General features: G+C 36.8%; 1 protein-coding gene and 1 long non-coding RNA gene across 3 annotated transcripts in view; one reads left to right on the top strand and one right to left on the bottom strand.

The window, feature by feature from the left end:
• The window catches only part of LOC106681305 (uncharacterized), a 32,543-nt gene extending 14,991 nt beyond the window's left edge, over positions 1 to 17,552 (top strand). Inside the window, exons 3-4 of the long non-coding RNA XR_001343225.3 lie at positions 17,118 to 17,227; positions 17,340 to 17,552. This is a non-coding gene — a long non-coding RNA (uncharacterized lncRNA). The remainder of the gene's footprint in view (positions 1 to 17,117; positions 17,228 to 17,339) is intronic.
• LOC106681304 (probable protein phosphatase 2C T23F11.1) lies at positions 8,729 to 10,686 on the bottom strand. Of its 2 annotated transcripts, none has more exons than XM_014421553.2 (2): positions 9,279 to 10,686; positions 8,729 to 8,942 (listed from the first exon to the last, which is right to left on the bottom strand). In XM_014421553.2, exons 1-2 carry the CDS (start codon positions 10,214 to 10,216, stop codon positions 8,933 to 8,935), a joined length of 948 nt encoding a protein of 315 aa, XP_014277039.1. In that variant the 5' UTR covers positions 10,217 to 10,686; the 3' UTR covers positions 8,729 to 8,932. The 2 variants fall into 2 exon arrangements, with proteins under 2 accessions (XP_014277039.1, XP_014277038.1); XM_014421552.2 differs by having other exon boundaries at positions 9,260 to 10,685.
• Positions 17,553 to 18,531: the final 979 nt, after the last annotated feature.

The following is an 18,531-nucleotide window of genomic DNA, read 5'->3' as shown; positions in this document are numbered from 1 at the left end:
GCAAAGCTTTGTTGATCTCAGCTTGTTCGTACCGTAATAGTGCCGATATTCCAGAACCAGCTGGAACCTGTGACGAATGAATTTGTAGGGGGCTGTCCACACCGTGTGCTGGAAAACCTGCCCAGAATGGTTATCGAAGAGAACGGTCATGTAAATTATTATTGTGTATCGCCATTATATTATGTTATATAAATATATGTTCATAAAGATTGTACAGAGTTGTTATTTATATACAAACTACCAACAAACCTACAAGTTCTTACCAAAATCAAAAATGAAAAAGTAGCAGGTCGAATAATGGTCAGTTGATAGTGAAAGGGCAGTGTGTCATGCCCTTTCTTTAAGTTTTTGCAAGCAGATGAGAAAGACTGGACGAATAGGAAAACTGTTATAACCAATTTTATATCATTATATACTTATTATGATCCAAAGTAAAATTTCCATAAAGTATTATAATAAATGTATTTTTATTATGACAACTAACTAAGTGAATAACAAACCTTATGTAAGGAATAAACCTTTTTAGGAACTGAAAGTAAGGTTTTATTAAACTCATAATTGAACTAACACAAATAAAGTTACAAAGGGTATATGGTAATACTAATGTCAAAAGAAGTAAGATAAATAAAAGCAAATAAGGAGGATGAAGCCATGGCAAGTTCTGAGGTGGTTGAGTATAGTTTTAATTTGTATTTTGAAAGAAATATATCTCTCTGAACTCCACGTATCGATGAGTCCTGATATCCATCCATTTTCACTTTTATGATAGTTTTGGAAAGACTAGAAGAGGCAGCAGATGAGATTGTGGCTCAATTTAGTTTAGGGTCACTATTTTCAATTGTAGAATGAGATTTGGTAGGAATGCAAGCAACTGTTAGCCATTGGCTGGTCAGGTGCTTCAGTTTAGAAGACCTGCAGACCTTTCTCTCTACATAATTTGTAGAGCTGGAAAAGACACACGTGGGTACCGACTACGTCCACAAAAGAAGCATTTCGAATTTGTGGCAGCAGTTAATGTCTGAGGGTTCAACTGATTAGACTCTCCAGAAGACTGCTCGATGAATGACTGATTTGTAATATAACGCTCAGAAAATGATTGAGCTGATTCTAATGACTGAGCTTTAGCAAATGCCTCATCAAGACTTAGAGTAAAATTTTCTAAAAGTCGTTGCCGAATATTACTTGACGCTAGTCCATTAATAAATGCGTCTCTGATGTATTCAGCTCTATAAACCTCAGCTGTCACAGGTTTGGACCCACAAGCTGAACAAAGAATTTGTAAGAATTGATCAACATTTGCGCCTGGTTATATATATCTACTCATTAATTTATCCCTAGAATATAATTCATTTTTAGGTTTAATGTGGAGTGAATTTAATTTGGTAACAGCAGCCTCGTATAGTGTACATCCACTGCTGACCAACATGATTGTATAATAGTAATAAGTTATCTGCTTCAGAAGCCTTGATAGAATTAGCGAAGACTTCTAATGTTTTCTTCCAGTGATTCCATTGAGAGGTGCTTGTTCCAACTGTGTGACCCACTTCAAATCTTTCAGGCTCAAAATATTTCTCCATTGTATTATATTAACAATTGCACTTATGTGTTTAATATATTGTAATAAATAAACCTTTTTAGAAACTGAAAGGAAGGCTTTATTAAACCTATAATTAAACTAAAACAAAAGTTAACACAAATAAAGTTAAATAGAGCAGATCAAAACATATGGTAATACTAATGACAAAAGAAGTAAGATATTTATCCATAAGTATTTTATTTAAAAACATATGGTAATATTAGGTATTAAGGAATTAAGACATTTCATCACACCTGATAATTTTTACAATGATCCTCAGATTCCTTGGAAATTTATTAAAGACATGATTAGATAAGGTGTTGTGTTATAAAACAATGAATATGAGAAAATTTGATTTTTAAATTTATTTTTCCTAATTTGGCCAACAAAAAAAAATAATAACAATAGCATAGCATTAGGGTATAATAAACATAGAGGAGCTTTAGGATTGTACTTAATATTATCTAACCAATACCAGCTAGAGTTCAGCAAATAACAGTCGTAGTGTAAAACATTTTTGATGTGTGTACTCAGTTTTACTCAGCATTCCTCTAATTCGAAAACGGTTTTCAGATTTTACCCAAATGTTTAGGAAAATTAGGGATTGGTGTTTTTCGTGATCTTCTATAAATTTCATCACACTAAAAATATTTTTCCTTACACCCATGTTTCAAACATGGTTCCCTCCGTATAATAAGAGGGTAAGTCAATACTTATCCACAATTTAGTTATATTTTTGTTTATGTTGGTAGCACTGTCGTTTTAGGTTGATGATGCATGCTTTGTTTATTTGTTGTTATGTCTAAGTAAGTTTCAGGCTGCTAGGTTAGTTTCGTTATCGCTGTCGTGCTGTTAATTATGGCTGCTCCGTTTTCTATTTGCACCAAAGAAGAGCAACATAGAGTGATCTGTGAGTTTTTTGTAGTTAGAAGGCGTATTAGGGGCCGAAATTCATCGAAGACTATCGGTACAGTACGGGACAGTGTTTTGCTACAACGGAGTGTCTACGAATGGATTGAAAAATTCAAAAATGGTCGCACAAGTTTTACGCACGATGAAGGAGCAGGACGAGCGTTTACCGCCACAAATGAATAAAACATTGAGCGTTCATGAATGAGCACGTGAAATGGTGCTCTTAGACAGACAAGTAACTATTGACAAAGTGACACATCGTCTGCTGATTAGTCACGGTTTTGCCTCAACTTCATCCAAATCAATTAAATCATGGAATGTAAATCATCCACGACAGACTTGGGTTTCATAAAGTTTGTGCAGGATGGGTCCCAAAACTCACAGAGTTGCATAAACAAACGCACTTGGACACCTACCGAAAACATTTGGATCGTTACGGTAACGAACGGAGCAATCTATTAGACAGGATTATTACTGCTGACGAAACTGGATACTGCTGGATCCATCACTACGAGTCGAAGAGTAAACGACAGAGTATGGATTGGAAACATCCAAATTCGCCGTGTAAGAAAAAAAAGACTCACCGTCCGCAGGAAAACTGATACATACGATTTTTTGGGACTCACAAGGTCCAGTACTGGAACATTATGAGGAAAGGGGCACATCAATAAACAGTGTACGTTGCAGTGAGATGCTTACAAGCCTGCAATTCGAAGCAAACGCCGAGGACTGCTGAAACACTCCAGAAAATCAATTTTGAAGTACTGCCTCATCTTCCATATATCCTTCTGGCTATCACTTGTTTGGTTTACTCAAAAAGGTATTAAGGGGGCGTCGATTTACCTCGGACGAAGGAATGAAAGAAGCGGTGCATTCCTGGCTCGCAGCTCAACCGGAAATCTTTTATGAGGGCATCATGAAGTACGTAGCAGACGTTTTCAAAATGCTATGGAGAATAATATCTCATTTCTATTAAGATAATAGGAAATTATATTTATTTATATATCTTTATACAGCTGATTGATGTTTTATTGGTGAAACTGTTTAAAAATATTCCTAGGATATGTTGGGTCTTTATTCTGATATATATATATATAAAAGTTATAATCAGGATATAGGTATTATGACTCTTAATACCTAAACTCCCCATGTCAACAAGCCATAATGTATATATATAGGATTAGAGAGTGGAATAAAGCAGTATCTGAGTTGAGCTTGCGTGTCTCATTTCGTGCCCCTATTTTCCTTTTTTTTAACTCTTCAGTTCTGACCCATCATAACTGGTGCCGAAACCCGGGAGGTTCAGACCGTGTAATACGAATTCAGTAACGGAAGTGTTTTTCTCTCTCTTTCTTGGCTTTTAGCTGGGAAGATTGGAATTTTATGGAAAATATTTTGAGAGCAGCGGTTCTGACTGTACCCGAAAATACTCAGGAAGCGACAATGGTGGAATCACAAGAGCAGGGACTTCCATCACTATCGACAACGACTTTGGCGTCAGCACATGCGACTACCCTGGAATGGATTAAGGTTCGCACCGGGACAGCGCAGGAATTGAGGAATGCTGTCACAGATTTAGAGAAATTCACCGGGGAGGTTGGTGAGTTGAATCATTTCATAAAAGGCGGAGATCACCTGATAGCAAGAATAGCGGCAAAAGAAGGGGAAAACCTGCTGAGCGGGGCAGATACGATGTCGTTGAGGGCGGCAGTGATTTACCGGATAAAAAGAAACATCATATCCAGGCCGACCAGGAAACGCCCTGGAGCCTGGTGAAGGAGATATTGAAAAAGTCGTTTGGCGGGGGCAGATGGACACCTGAAGAGGACATTTTCCGGATGTTCCGGGGAGACAAAGAGAAGAAGGCGAGACAAAGCAACGGGCAGTTTGCTGGAGTCCTCCTCGTCCGTTTGAATCAAATTACGGACAAGATGAGGGAGACGAGGAGCATAGCGGAGGTGCAAGGGATTATGGGATTATGGGGGGACCAAACCACGGCAGCAAGCCGAAGAGTAGCTTGAGGAGAGAGGACCGGAGATGCCATGGCTGTGGCAGGACCGGGCACCTGGTAGCACAGTGCCCTCGTACAAAATGCTATGAGTGTGGGGACGAAGGGCATATAGCGAGGCATTGTCCATATATATTTAGGAGGAACACGAACCAGGGCGAACCAATGGAGGTGAACGCCCAGAGAGTAGGGAGAAGAAGAATCTCTAGAAGACCATATGAATCGGAGACACAGTCGGCTGAAACATCTGCGACATCGGAGACAGAGTTGGAGGGGGTGAAAAAGGTTTCAAAAAGGTAAGAAGAGGAGTGAGGCGAGCGGAAGACGAAGGTAGAGGACAGGAAGAAATCTGAGGTGTGTGCCAGGGGAGAGGCGTCCGCATGTTGGTGAGTTGCAGCGTTACAGGGAAGCGTGGCGGTCTGCCTATCATTTGCGTGGGAGGAGTGCCGTGTCTCATCGATATAGGGAGGTCACATACCATCTTGCGCAGTGGAGTGTTGGAGAAGCTGAGTGGAGGAGAGGAGACACCCCAGGTAAAGGTATGTAAGTGTAAATTAATCACCCTGGGTGGGCCCTGTAGCATCGAAGGGGAGGCAAGTATGGGGTTGAGTCGGTGGGGAGTAGCGGATTCCATTATGGTCCATGTGGTCAAGAGCATGCCTCGGGGATATAATGCGATTATAGGGTGCGATTTGTTGGCTAAAGTGGGCGCGAGAGTCAAGAGTACTGCAAGTCGATGGGATATCATAATAGGGGGATACCCGTTTCTGTGCCGGGGATTAGGAAAGGATGATAGTGTACGGATGGGGGCAATCAGTAGCGAAGGAAGTTGGAGACCGTGTATTATACGGGAGTTCGAAGACATATTCTTAAAAAAGGGGGAGGTGTTATCGGCAACGGGGGAGACAGTGCATGAGATAGAATTGAAGCGCGTAAAGGTAACCTACGTAAAGGAGCGCCGATACCCTCAAGCGCTGCGCGAACATATACGGGAGGAGATTGAGAATCTAAAGAGGCAAGGTATCATTGTTAATAGCACTTCACCCTACAATAGTTCCCTATGGGCCGTGAAAAAGAAAGCTGTGGTGGGGGAGAAAACGGAGAAGTACCGCGTTGTCATCGATTAACGAAAGTTAAATGAGAATACGGTAGATGAGCGGTACCCTATTCCCCGGCTGGAAGACATACTGGATACGTTAGGGGGGCTACGATATTTAGTACGCTTGACCTCAAGGCCGGATATCATCAAATAAAGATGCATCCAAAAGACCAATCGAAAACGGCGTTCACTTTCGAACGTGGTCACTACGAGTTTACGAGAATGCCGTTCGGACTGAAGAACGCTCCCATTACCTTCCAGAGACAAATGGACGAGTTTCTCAGAGGTATAGATGAATCCATGTGTCAGGTGTACATGGACGATTTATTAGTCTTTAGCAAATCGGACATGAGCACAAAGTACATCTGGCGACAGTATTCAAAAAGATTCGGCAGTTCAGGCTCAAATAGTCACTTGAAAAATCATCGTTGGGGCAGAAGGAGATCAGCTTCCTGGGACATAGCATCTCGAAAGAGGGCGTCAAACCCGACATTCACAAAGTAGAGGCACTGCAACGAATGGCAGTCCCCAGAGATGTAAAAGGGAGCAGGCGGTTGCTGGTGGCTCTAAACTATTATCGACGTTTCGTACCGGAGATGGCGGAGCAATTGGTCCCTCTGAACAACCTCCTAAAAAAGGGTAGCCGAATAGTGGTAACGCCGGCCATGGAAAATAACTTTAACGGTGTGTGGAGTGTTTGCAGCGAGAACCGGTACTGGCGTTCCCAGATTTTAGTAGACAGTTTACGATCACTACGGATGCGAGTGAATACGCGTTGGGGGCGGTGCTTTCGCATGAGAGTGAGCAGGGAGAACGCCCGGTGGCATACGGTAGTAGAAAGCTGACGGATGCAGAATCGCGGTACAGTGCTCTAGAACGAGAATTGTTGAGGATTGTGTGGGCTGTGGAGCACTTCCGACAGTACGTGTTTGGGAGGCGAGTTAGGATCCATACGGACCATCGGCCTCTTCAGTGGGTCGGGAAACTGAAGGAATCTTCCGCGCGCATCACGCGATGGAAGGAGCTTCTAGGTCAATTTAATATGGAGATTATTTACAAACCGGGGAAGGAGAATGTAGTGGCAGATTGGTTGTCGTGGGCAATAATCGTAAATGCGGTCGAGGAGGAACAGGGAGAACCGAGCGAGGATGTCCAACAATTCCTACGGGAATGGACCCCTGGGGAAGAGGAGACTTTAAATACACAGCCGCAGGAGGAAGGAATTCCGTCGTCACGTGATGATTGCTCTACGGGAGATAGACCGTCCGAGATAGAGGAAGTGGACGAGATTGTGAATGACAAAAGGCTACAGATAATATGGAAAACGAGGACTTCCGGCCTTATGAAGGTGGAATACACCAAGTATAGGCAAACCTCGATTAACACCATATGGTCACAACCAGGGGCGAGAGAGGATCAGATATGTCGGGCGCTAATGGATGCATCGAAGGCTGGAAAAACGCATTATCACTACGTAGGGAATGAGGTCATATGGGAGAAGATTAAAAGGCTGTGGAGACTCGAACAAGTAGGGATCGATAGGACGTTTATCCGCTGCACGATGATGGTGGAGACTGTGCGAGACGAAGAACGGCAAAAGGAAGTTACTCTAGCTCACCATCAAGGAAAGATAATCATCGCGGTGTGAGCGGGACCTTACAAGCACTCAAGCGTCGCTATTTTGGTAGGGAATAAAGAAGACGGCCCAGGAGGTTATAGGAGGTTGTGATATATGCCTTAGTATACCGCCACCCACCGAAGGCAGTGCAAGAAGAAACATCGATTGCATTGGAACCACTAAGTGACATCCAAATCGACTCGTTCATGGAACATGGAAAGGGTTCAAGTGGATAACCGTAATTGACAGCGGAGGCAGTAATGGTCGCGTTGAGAACATGGTTCCAATTTTATGGGGTCCCAAGCCGAATTTCCTCCGACGGGGGTCGGGAATTCGACAATGCCACAATTAGGGGAGAGATGAAGACTTTAGAGGTAGATTGGCATATTAACACCCCCAGGCCATCCTAAAAGTAGAGGGTGTATAGAACGACTGCATAGTACTCTAAGTGACCATTTGCGGGTATATCATGCGGATAAAGGACTGGAGCCGGATGAGGCAAAGGTAAGGGCGGTAGCCGCGTATAACCACTCCCTCCATACCACTACGGGATTTTCACCTTTCGAAGTTCTCTTTGGTTTGCAAGGGAGACGTAGGAACTTTATGGACACGGCGGAGGCGGATGGGGAAATTGTAAACCATGGGATGATAATGCGAAAGTTGTGGGAAAAAGCGAATTGGGACTGTCGTGTACCGCCGGTTAGTTTCCAATAGGAGCAAGGAATCTCGGCACTATGAGGGGCTATTCCGGGTGATCACAATTCGGGAACATAACGTGGTAACAATCGAGAGCATACAAGAACCAAGGAAGAGGCGGACGGTTCATGTCGAACAATTAATGTTCCCAGCGATAACATCTCAGGAAATACCTGGAGTGCCTCCTCACTAAACTCATTTATACATATTTTCAGTTTTTTGTTTTTGTCTTATGTTTCACAATATTGGAGTGTAAATAAGAAAAAGTATTAGTGAAGACAAATGTAAGTTGGCCTAATGTGTATATAGGAAAAATGTGTAAATAGAAAAGTGTTACGTTAAGTTTTTGTAAAAATGTGTCTCTATTTTTTTTTTGTTTTGGTTTTGTTGTTTCTGTTTGCTTCTTAGTAACCCACATGTATAGCAGAATATTGTTTTTGTTACTTTTATTTTATTTTTGGAGTTTACGAAGAATTGTTCGTAAACTGGCAGGGGGGAGTTATAATCAGGGTATAAGTATTATGACTCTTAATACCTAAACTCCCCATGTCAACAAGCCAGAATGTATATATATAGAATTAGAGAGTGGAATAAAGCAGTATCTGAGTTGAGCTTGCGTGTCTCATTTCGTACCCCTATTTTCCTTTTTTTTAACTCTTCAGTTCTGACCCATCATAACATATATATATATATAATGTTTATTTATATTCATTATTATTGTCTTCATAAAGTGGAATATTATTGAATACAAATTGAGCAGTTCCGTTTCAAAAGATTTTGTATCTAATTTAAGAGGATGAAAAAAAATGTTTGTAGGTGAATAAACATTATTATATTTATAAGTCAAAGGATTGGCTATTTATATTAGGATCAAATTTTCCACTATCAGGAGGAAAGTTTTCAATATTCTGGCGGAGCCATTCCTTAGATTTTTGACGAAGAAAACTATTCAAGTCCAATATTCATGTCATCAAAATCACTTTCAAACTCGTGTGTTCGACGCTTGAAGTAAACGCACCCGCCTCAAATTAAGCTATAATAAACCAAATTTTACATTTAACTTTATATTATAACAAATATATTAGTGATTTCTTATAGATTATATAACACAATGTAATTCAAGAATTCAATTAAAACTCAGCAGATTTCTGCAAAGCAACTGAAATAAGTTGTGCCATTGAAAATGTTTCAAAAACAGTTATGGAATCAATCACCAAGAAAAAATAAACCGCGATCAATTTACTATTTATTAATTTTAATTAGTATTTTTATTTTAAAGAGTTACAAAAGGATTAGTGAAATAGCGTAAGTCGAACTGATGGAACGGAAAAATACTGATTATAAAATTACCTTGTCTTTACAGACGTACTTTAAGGAACTGGCGCGTGGTTCGATTCCCTGGTAACGCCTAAGTCTGGTATTTTTCAAGAAAACAAGAATGATGACGGTCATGTTATCCGTGCCGATATACCTCGCGCTTGGATTCTCTTTGCAGAGGCACTCATCCAAGAGCTGCTCGCAGATCAGGTCCGGCTTAATGTTTCTCTCGATTCTCATTCTGATGAATCTGCAAACTTGCTCATTCGTCATCACGTCCCAGACCCCGTCACAGGCTAATACTACGAATTCCCATTCCTGTGTTATCGTTTTTTTTACTACCTCTGGTTGCGATATGACCGCCTGTTCCGAAACTGATTTATTTTTGTTTTTCTTATACGAGAAATCCCCGAATGCTCGCGAAAGCGCCAAATCTCCGTTCACTCGATCAAAGTTTATGAAACAACCAGCTTCTAAAATCCTCTGCCTTTCGATTGGAAGCATCGGTTTGTGATCAGTAGACAAAGGAACAACCTCATTATTGGCGAATGCGATGGCCCTCGAGTCTCCAACGTTGGCGCAGTAGATTGTGTCGTCTTTTATAACGACAACTACCGCAGTGCTACCCGCTTCTGTTTTTCCAAATAAGATATCCTTCATTAAATAGCTGTCGAGTCGCATAAATGCATTTTCTATCCCAGTTTTCACATTGCCATTCAGATAAGCTGGATCCGTTATTATATAGTTAAAAATGTTCTTGCTCAAGAAATCTGCAATGACATGCCCCCCATGGCCATCGAACACTCCAAGAAAAGAAGTCTGAGGGTCTGTTGGCATTGTGACTGCTATGGCGAAAGCATCTTCCATTGACTTCCGCCATCCTTGCATTGAACCAGCTCCAACGATGTAATCATTTGTTATTCCAAAATAGGTTTCTTTTTCAGTGATTGGCTCATCAAAAAATATCTTTGTGAACTTTAAAGAACTCATTCCACTCAAAGAGTCCTATACCCAACATTTCCAAGCCACGTACTGGAAATTTTGATTAGGTTATCATTTTCAATATACAACATAATATACTTATTTGAAGTTTAAAATCAACATCTGTTTCATTGCTCTGTACAATGTTATCCTACCATAGTAGGATACCATAGATAGAAATACCATAGTATTTCTTTTGAATCGGCTGAAAAAGAGTATGTTACTACTCTTCATTTATTCTTTTGGGATTCTTAACAAAATTTACAACCACTAAAATAATTATGAATGTTTATCATTTTACTCTCATTTTAGATCCGGTTTGTCACAAGTGAAATTAAATTTATAGAAGAACAATATTTTCTATATTTTGTACTTCCTAGTAGGTGCAAGATTCAGAATTTTATCATGTTCTTGAAAGTGTCTTCAGCTTACTAGAAGTAAGAAATATTTGGTGTCATAATATTTTTCGGTATTTTAATGCCCTTTGATCTTCATAAAATTATTTATAACTTATTACATTGATTACAGTACATTTAAATTGATTTCTGTATGTTTTCATTTAAAGGCTTGGCTAAACTTAATATTGGATGGATAAACCACATGTTGTATCTAAATTGTATACGTTGTTCGTCTGAAATATAAACATCGAAAAGGCATTGGAAAATACATGAATTCAAAAATAGCTATTTCTTTTTTCGATCTGTATATTTTGAAGGTCCAAGAGATCATTTTTTATAAAGAATCTTTCATGCATATTCTTTTAATACTACCAGCCTGTAGGTGTTATTTTATATAAACTTTATACTATTTCATTTACCGTATTCAGAAGTTGGAAGTGGATGTATAGTCTTAGTGACAGATTATAGGATCCCTACACTGGCAATATAAAACTAAAGTTGGATGTACTGTAGGAGTTAACCTCTCTGGTAGAAAACGACAGTCATACAGGATTGAACTTCGGGTGTGAAATGGTGGCTTAATAATTTGTCATAAAATTGTTATTTTATAATGTGATGTTAAAAAGGGTGGAAAATTCTGCCCTTCTCTTTCTCAATAATCCTTCCTCTTTAAATTTTAAATAGCTAGATTTCAGAATTCAACCAACTTACAGTTCTTGAGACATTAAAAAATACTATTAAAAGATAGTATGCTATCTTGCAAACAAGGTGGCATTAGATTAATTTCATCATTATTTTTTTTATGGTACAAAAATGTTGATTCTTTCTGATACATGTTTGTGTTTTTTACGAGGGACAGTGGAAATCTTCAAAATACACGGATAGGCCCGTACCTATCCGTTTGTGGGATCTTTACCCACTAAAACCACCGCCCTACACCTGTTCATTCCTCTCCACGGGACGACCGCTAGGCATTACTTCATGGAGGGAAATGGCTGAGTGCCGCCTCGCCTTCTCCGCATGGTTTTACGTTTCCATGCTACTAACGCCTTCTAGCCCTCTCTTCCTCTCTCAACCTCTTGAGGACTACTGTGGTGAATCTCTTCACTGCGTTCCAATGCTGGTCTGATAGTAGCATATAGCTCATCACGTTCTCTGGTGTGACGTGTCCTCCACACTCTCTCTCCAATTCACTTCTTTCTGCTGCAAAGCGAATGCAAGTGAAAAACAGGTGCTCCGCTGTTTCCTCGACATTCTGACATCCAGGGCATTCTGCGGTGTTGTCCAGTTTGAAGCGGTACTGGTAGGCTGTAAAGCATCCATGTCTGGTCAACAATTGGCTTATGTAAAAATCCACCTCACCATGCTGGTGACCATACCACTTGCCCACATCGGGTATTAACCTGTGAGTCCACCTCCCAGAATCTGCAGCCTCCCAACGCTACTGCCACTGGTCGGTGGTTATTTTTCGCTCTTCTTCTCTGGAAAAGTGCAAGTGTCGTCAAAAGTAGCAAGAAGCCTTCGGCTACTTTCTTTGGGACCTCCGAAATTTGGCATAAGGCCAACGTGACAAAAAGGATGCTACTTTAGCAGATTTGCCGCTGATATACTCCGTGTGAAGATCAAAGCGGAGACGTGCATCGATCATGACTCCTAGGTATTTTAAGCCAATGCCTGAAAAATAAAACAGAACTCTATCTTTAAAGTAGTCTGTGAGAACTCTCATAAGACAGGATGGCACCGCCATAGTCCGTAGGGCAACTATTATACAGGTCCATCTTGCAGTGTTAAAGGCATTCTTAACGTCTAGAGTGATGATTGCTGCATAACACTTAGCACCTCTCCTCCACCTTGCTCCTGCAATTGCTGTACGGGCCATCTCGACTACCAATCCAACAGCATCTATCGTGGATCGCTCTTTACGAAATCCGAATTGAGCTTGCGAGAGGCCATTAACTCCCTCCGTGAACTCTTGTAGCCTGAGGAAAAGGATCTTCTCGAATGCCTTACCCATAGTATCCAATAAGCAAATTGGACGATAGGTTGACGGGTCCTCCAGTCTTCCCTTACTCTTTGGAATAAGTACGAGGCGCTGTCTCTTCCAAGGTTTCGGGATTGAACCTTCACGAATACAAGAACTGAAGAGATCGATGAAAAGTTCTGGCCTTTTCCTGAGAGCCACCTTCAGGGCCACATTCGGAATTCCGTCCAATCCTGGTGCCTTGCCATGTTGTAGGTCCGAGGCTATGTCCTCTAATTCTTCCTGCGTGATTTGTGGAAAATCCATTATATATGTATTGTCTATACATTCAGTAGTATTCGCCTGTTCAGGGAATAGTGTTCTGACAATACTGTCTACAACATTCGATCTCATGGGGAGCTGCATCGTACCTTTACAAAGTTTCAAACGGGGTGTGTGTGTGTGTGTGTGAGGGGGGGTTTGTGCGCGTGCGTGCGTGTGTGTGTGTAATTTAATTATTTCATATTGTCATGAGGAGATGGTCAGGGATGGTTATTAATGATGCACAAATAAGTAGAACTTATTTATTTGTGCACAAAGTTGTTATCTCGTTTGGTTTTCAGTCCAAATGAATGCCTAAATTTCAAGTCGAATCGTCTACACGAATATATAAGTTTAAAAATTATATTTTTTATATTGGCCGAAGAGTTACCAAAATGCCTAAAATATAATTGATAATAAAAAATAAAGTATTCTTATATAGCGTTATTTTTTATTATATGGGTTTACTGATATCCTAAAAATATTTTTCTATAATCATTCAGATTGAAAATTAATACTCATTGTTTCTTTATCTTTTTTTAAAGAACATTGTATAATGGTCAAAGCCATCATCGCTATAAATATCCGTTATATAGGGGTTTCATTATATTTGAGCATATGAGTTTATGAAGAGCCCAACATAACCTAAGTGCTGGGGTCCCTACTGGATTAAATGAAAATGGTACCGATCGAAATTCGTAGACTATAAACTAATTTTGATAAAAATTTACAGGTCTATTAATTTTAATCTACTTAAAGAATCTAACAAATAAAAAAAAAATTATAAAGAAAAAATGATTCAAGGATCATTTTATTTTTCGAAACGTTGGCAGCATGGGTCTTTCCTTGTTTCTGGTGAGTGAATCCTTAATAGACATAGGATTCTAATAAAATTTACTTCTTTATATAATATGTATTAATATTAAAACAATAAAAATATTAACCAAATTAATTTTATCAATATTAAAAGCAAGAAGTGGCATTACGGCCAGTCGATTTTATCGAAAACGTTGGACTTTATTGATTTTCTCGAAAATAACTCAATTTTCAACATCTTAATTAAATTCGGCGTATCAATGAAAAAATAAGTGTTTTTAATACCAGATAGCTGTTATTATCATTTAAATAGTTTACCACGGGTTAAATACCCAATTTTTAAAAAATAGCCAAAGTAAGCATCCAGGCAACCATTCTTATAATGCCATCCCGGCAAAACAAGAAAATGAAATAGCCGGTATATGTATATATATATTTGTAAATGCCTTCTTCTTTGCTCCAGGAGGTAAGAAAAAAAAAAAAAAGCCAACGTAACTTCAATTTTATTTATTCAAAAAATAAATAAATAAGCATTTCTCATAGAATTATTCTGAAAAATAACCCACTCATTGTTAGTTAAGATTTTTCTCAAGAATAATTGAGAAATCCAACTGCATTACAGCATCATTAAAATGTTATATTCTTGTGGAAGCAAAATTTACATCCGTTATAACAACCTCGGGAAACCCTAAAAAACGAATTTTTGTAGAAACAGAAAAATAAAAAAAAAATTGTACATAATTTTCGCGTTTCTAAAACTAACGGTTTCTTCAACACAACTCCACCAATCAACACAAAACCTAGGGACGTATAGTGGTAAGTTGTGCGATGCGTGCACAGCACTATATTTTTATGTTCATAAATAAATCTTGTATATCCTGTATGTGAGGGTGTATAATATACAACAGACTTATATAGACACTTTTTGTTAAAATAAATTATTTTTAAAAGTAACCCCCTCGTTGTCAGCTAATGATTTGACTCCTTTAGATAAATAAAGTATTGTTGTTTTATCAACCCTAATTTAATTTGATATAGCATAATTCAGTAATGAAATTTATTCTTAATAATAAAATGGTATGGTTAAAATTAATTAAGGAAAGCATGTTCACACTTGGTATCCGAAATGTCTAGAATAATTTCCTTTAACTAATGTGACTAGACAAGTTCAAATATTGCTAGGGTTTGTAAATTTTAAGATACCTGAATGTGACAGACTGTTCTCGAAGACCTTTCAAGTTGCAAAGTAGTAACAAGTTTTATTGCTTCAAAAGTTCAATTCCAGGTATATACTGGCTAAGACAGGTAGTCTTATAAGAAACATTTTTAAATAATATTCGAATTCCATTATGTCTACATCTATCTTATCAATAAGACGTTCGTGTAAATTTTTACTATTAGTACTACATAGTAAAACTAATAGTAAGTAGTAGTGGAAAATTATATTTATATTATAAGTTCAAAAGATGAACATAAAATAAACTTTCACTAATGGTGATTGGTGAAAACTTGTAACTTCTTTTTACTATGTAAAATAATTGTTGAAAATTGGCGTGACAATTTCATTTGAGGTAAAAAGTATAGGAAATATATGAGTCAACTAAATTCAGACATAATAAAGGCATACTGGTATAAACAATTTGCTGAATTATTTAATAATTTTGAATATGGAACAGAAGATGAAATATCAAGATGGTCTGAAACTAATGAGTTCGCCATTTACGTTTCTTTGTGTACAAATATTTCTTTATTAAAATTGTTTAAGACCTGTAATTCAGATGAAGAATTAGCTTCTTTTAGGAGAAGCTTTTTTATTTTCCCTTCACCAAAATATTGTTCCAATTATGGATATTAAGACTACACACATAATCAATAGTTTTTATTAAAAAAAAAATTACTATTAAAAATGTCAATTTTTGTACTCAATTTAAAAAGTGATAAAAATACAACAGAATAAGATTGTGCCTCATGATGGCATGATAGACTAAACGACGGATATCTTGATAATAAATTAAAATTGAGATGAAATAATTCTGCCTATAATGATTAGTATATAAGTTGAGAAAAGAGTTGACTTTGAGTTCTCTATGCCTTATTTTTTATAAACTCAATGTCTTCGAGCAATCCAAGTAGATAAAAAATTGCACGATAAAAATACTAATGAACATGTCGATAACATCATAAAATATAAACATAAAAAGATATAGAAAAAATTGTTTTTGAAAAACGAAAAATGATTTTCATTTGCACTTAAAAAGACAAATAAATTGGTGATTAAGATATTTTTACACATTTAATTATAGAATTCATAATTCTCATGGAAACGTGTTTTGGAGCTTAAATTGAAGCTTTTGTTAGTGGCTTCCTAAAATAAAATAAATTTTTACCGGAAATCGGAAAGACAACCGTCCTAATCAATAGTCCTAAAACGATTTTTAAAATCGCGTTTCGTTCCCAAAGAGCTGATCTACAACACTGAGCTCTATCAACTACCAAACCAAATAAATTAACAATATAATTTTTAATTAAATTAAATTATTAATTTTAAATTAAACGATTAATTTACCTTATAAAATTCTTTTAATTCACAATATTGGATTGATTAACAATTGGTTCTAGTAAATTTAAATATTTTGCACTAAATCGAATAATTCTACCCCCTACCACTCAAGTCAGCAGAACCCTAATTGTATGGTGGGGGTAAAGGTACATAAAGGTACCAAAAAGGGCTCATGGTGTCCTGTAAAACCGCCTTCAGCGGACTATGTTTATTAATCTTATACTGCCGTAAGGCAAAAGAAGACAAATTGTATAATGTGTTATATATTATTTTGTACATATAATCCGTATTATATATATATTATATCAATAAAGAGGTTTAGAAAATAAAAAAAACCAAAAAAAAAAAACCCATGGTGTCAGATAGTCCTGTGCGTTGTACTTGTACCTGTTCCTATCCTGAAGATGAACTGTATCTATCCCCTTCAATATGAACGGAAAGGTATGTACCAACTGTTCCTACCTCTAGTTGAATTTTTGTGTGAAGTCGTTTTTAAGTCATGGGAAATGTAGATGTAGTTTTTCGTTCTATTTTTTTCCATTTTAACTGCTCTTTCCGACAATAATAATGAACTATGAAATTTTATATCTATTTTATTAATATCAATTGATCTTAAATACAGTTTACATAGCGCTGAAATCTTAATGTTCTTAAATGTTATTGTAATATCATTCTTCTTTACTAATACTATTTCTTCTTGATCGATTTCTGTTTACAGTTCGTGTTTTTTTTCTTTCTAAAAAAAAGTTAAAATATTCCAAAACTACAAAAAAATTCGGTCTGGAACAATAAAAACTTTTTTTAAAATAAGTCTCTAATATATATTTAAACATAATTGTCTTTGTTATTTTACAGATTGTGGCTCTGCTCATCGCCCTATTCATTGCAAGAACTGGAAGAGAAATAGTCAAAAGAACCAGCAATGACGTTCCTTTTTACCTTTACTCAGGATTTCAAAGAATTCGGTAAGTCTTCAATTTTTATCACCAGCAGTAAATTTAGATCCTAAACTGTATTTTCTAATATTAATCATCAAACTTATTCCTATAATGTATTTTTTTCTTCTTTTTTTTCTAGGCGCTACATGAACAATACCCCAGCAACTCCAACGGGACCGCTCAAATACCCAAATCCAAGAAATCGCCGCCAGAATCAGAGTTTTTTTTTTATAATTGTTATTATAATATATAATAACAATCTTATCCCCATTATTTTTATTATAAGATTTTAATGGGATATTTTCGCAATTGTATTTATTATATCTCTTATTTGTATTTTTTTATTATTTTAGAAAAGAATAAATTTATTTATTATAAATGTTAACATTTTTTTTATTCAAAGGAGAAAAAAATGCGAGTATAATAATAGACCTTTTCCGACTGCATTACAGCTTCGTTACAATGTTGTACTCTTGTGATAAGCAAAATTTTTATTCGTTATTAATTTTTTTGCAACAAAAAAATTATATATATCTTTTATGTTATATCTTATATTGATATTTTTTTATTATTTTATGAATGTATAAATTTTTTTTATTGATTTTTTATTTTTTCTCAAAATTTTCTCTTTTATCTCCTTTAAAGTGCCAATCATTTGACATCCAATCTTCCCCAGAGATATTAATAGAATTACAAAAATAACTAAAATATTTCATATTATTTCGTTTTTTTTTTTGTTTTTTTTTTAATAACATCAACCTCTACTAAATTAAGCGTCGATTCCCTTCACTTGTTAGTAATTTATTCTCCTTCAATTTAATATAAAATAAAGATTGAAATTTATTTGAAGAAGGCATGTTTTTCAATATTTTCGACAAAAAATGGAATTTGTTATTTTTAAACGGCGCCCCACAAAAAATAAATAAAAACAATTTAGCGTGAACTGTGAAGTGTGCAAATTATTTCAAAACAAACTCCTCCGAACTGCCAGTATTGCAATTACAATTTGACAATTAACCATATTTTCCAGGAATGCCCATATTTCACATCACACCTCAATAGGTTAAGATTAAACCCGGATACATCAAAAACCCTCTGAGACGATGATAAAACATCAAAATGAAAACTTAGTATAATTACTAGTCAAAATTTATGAGTCTGCCAACTATAGGTAGAGAGACGTTTCTCTTCGCTGGAGTAGCAGTTTTAATATTTGCTAAAATAAATTGTTTGGACAAACTTTGATGGGAAAAATTCATATTCGTACACGAATATCATAAAAACTACTAAAGCTCTACTTAAGATACGTTTTATAAAATACTTTATAGTAA

The sequence above is a fragment of the Halyomorpha halys genome, unplaced genomic scaffold (assembly GCF_000696795.3).
Source record: "Halyomorpha halys isolate HHAL.00 unplaced genomic scaffold, Hhal_1.1 Scaffold324.1, whole genome shotgun sequence".
Classification (NCBI taxonomy): Eukaryota; Metazoa; Arthropoda; class Insecta; order Hemiptera; family Pentatomidae; genus Halyomorpha; species Halyomorpha halys.
Note: the sequence above shows the minus strand (reverse complement) of the source record. Positions and strands in the feature narration are given on the sequence as shown.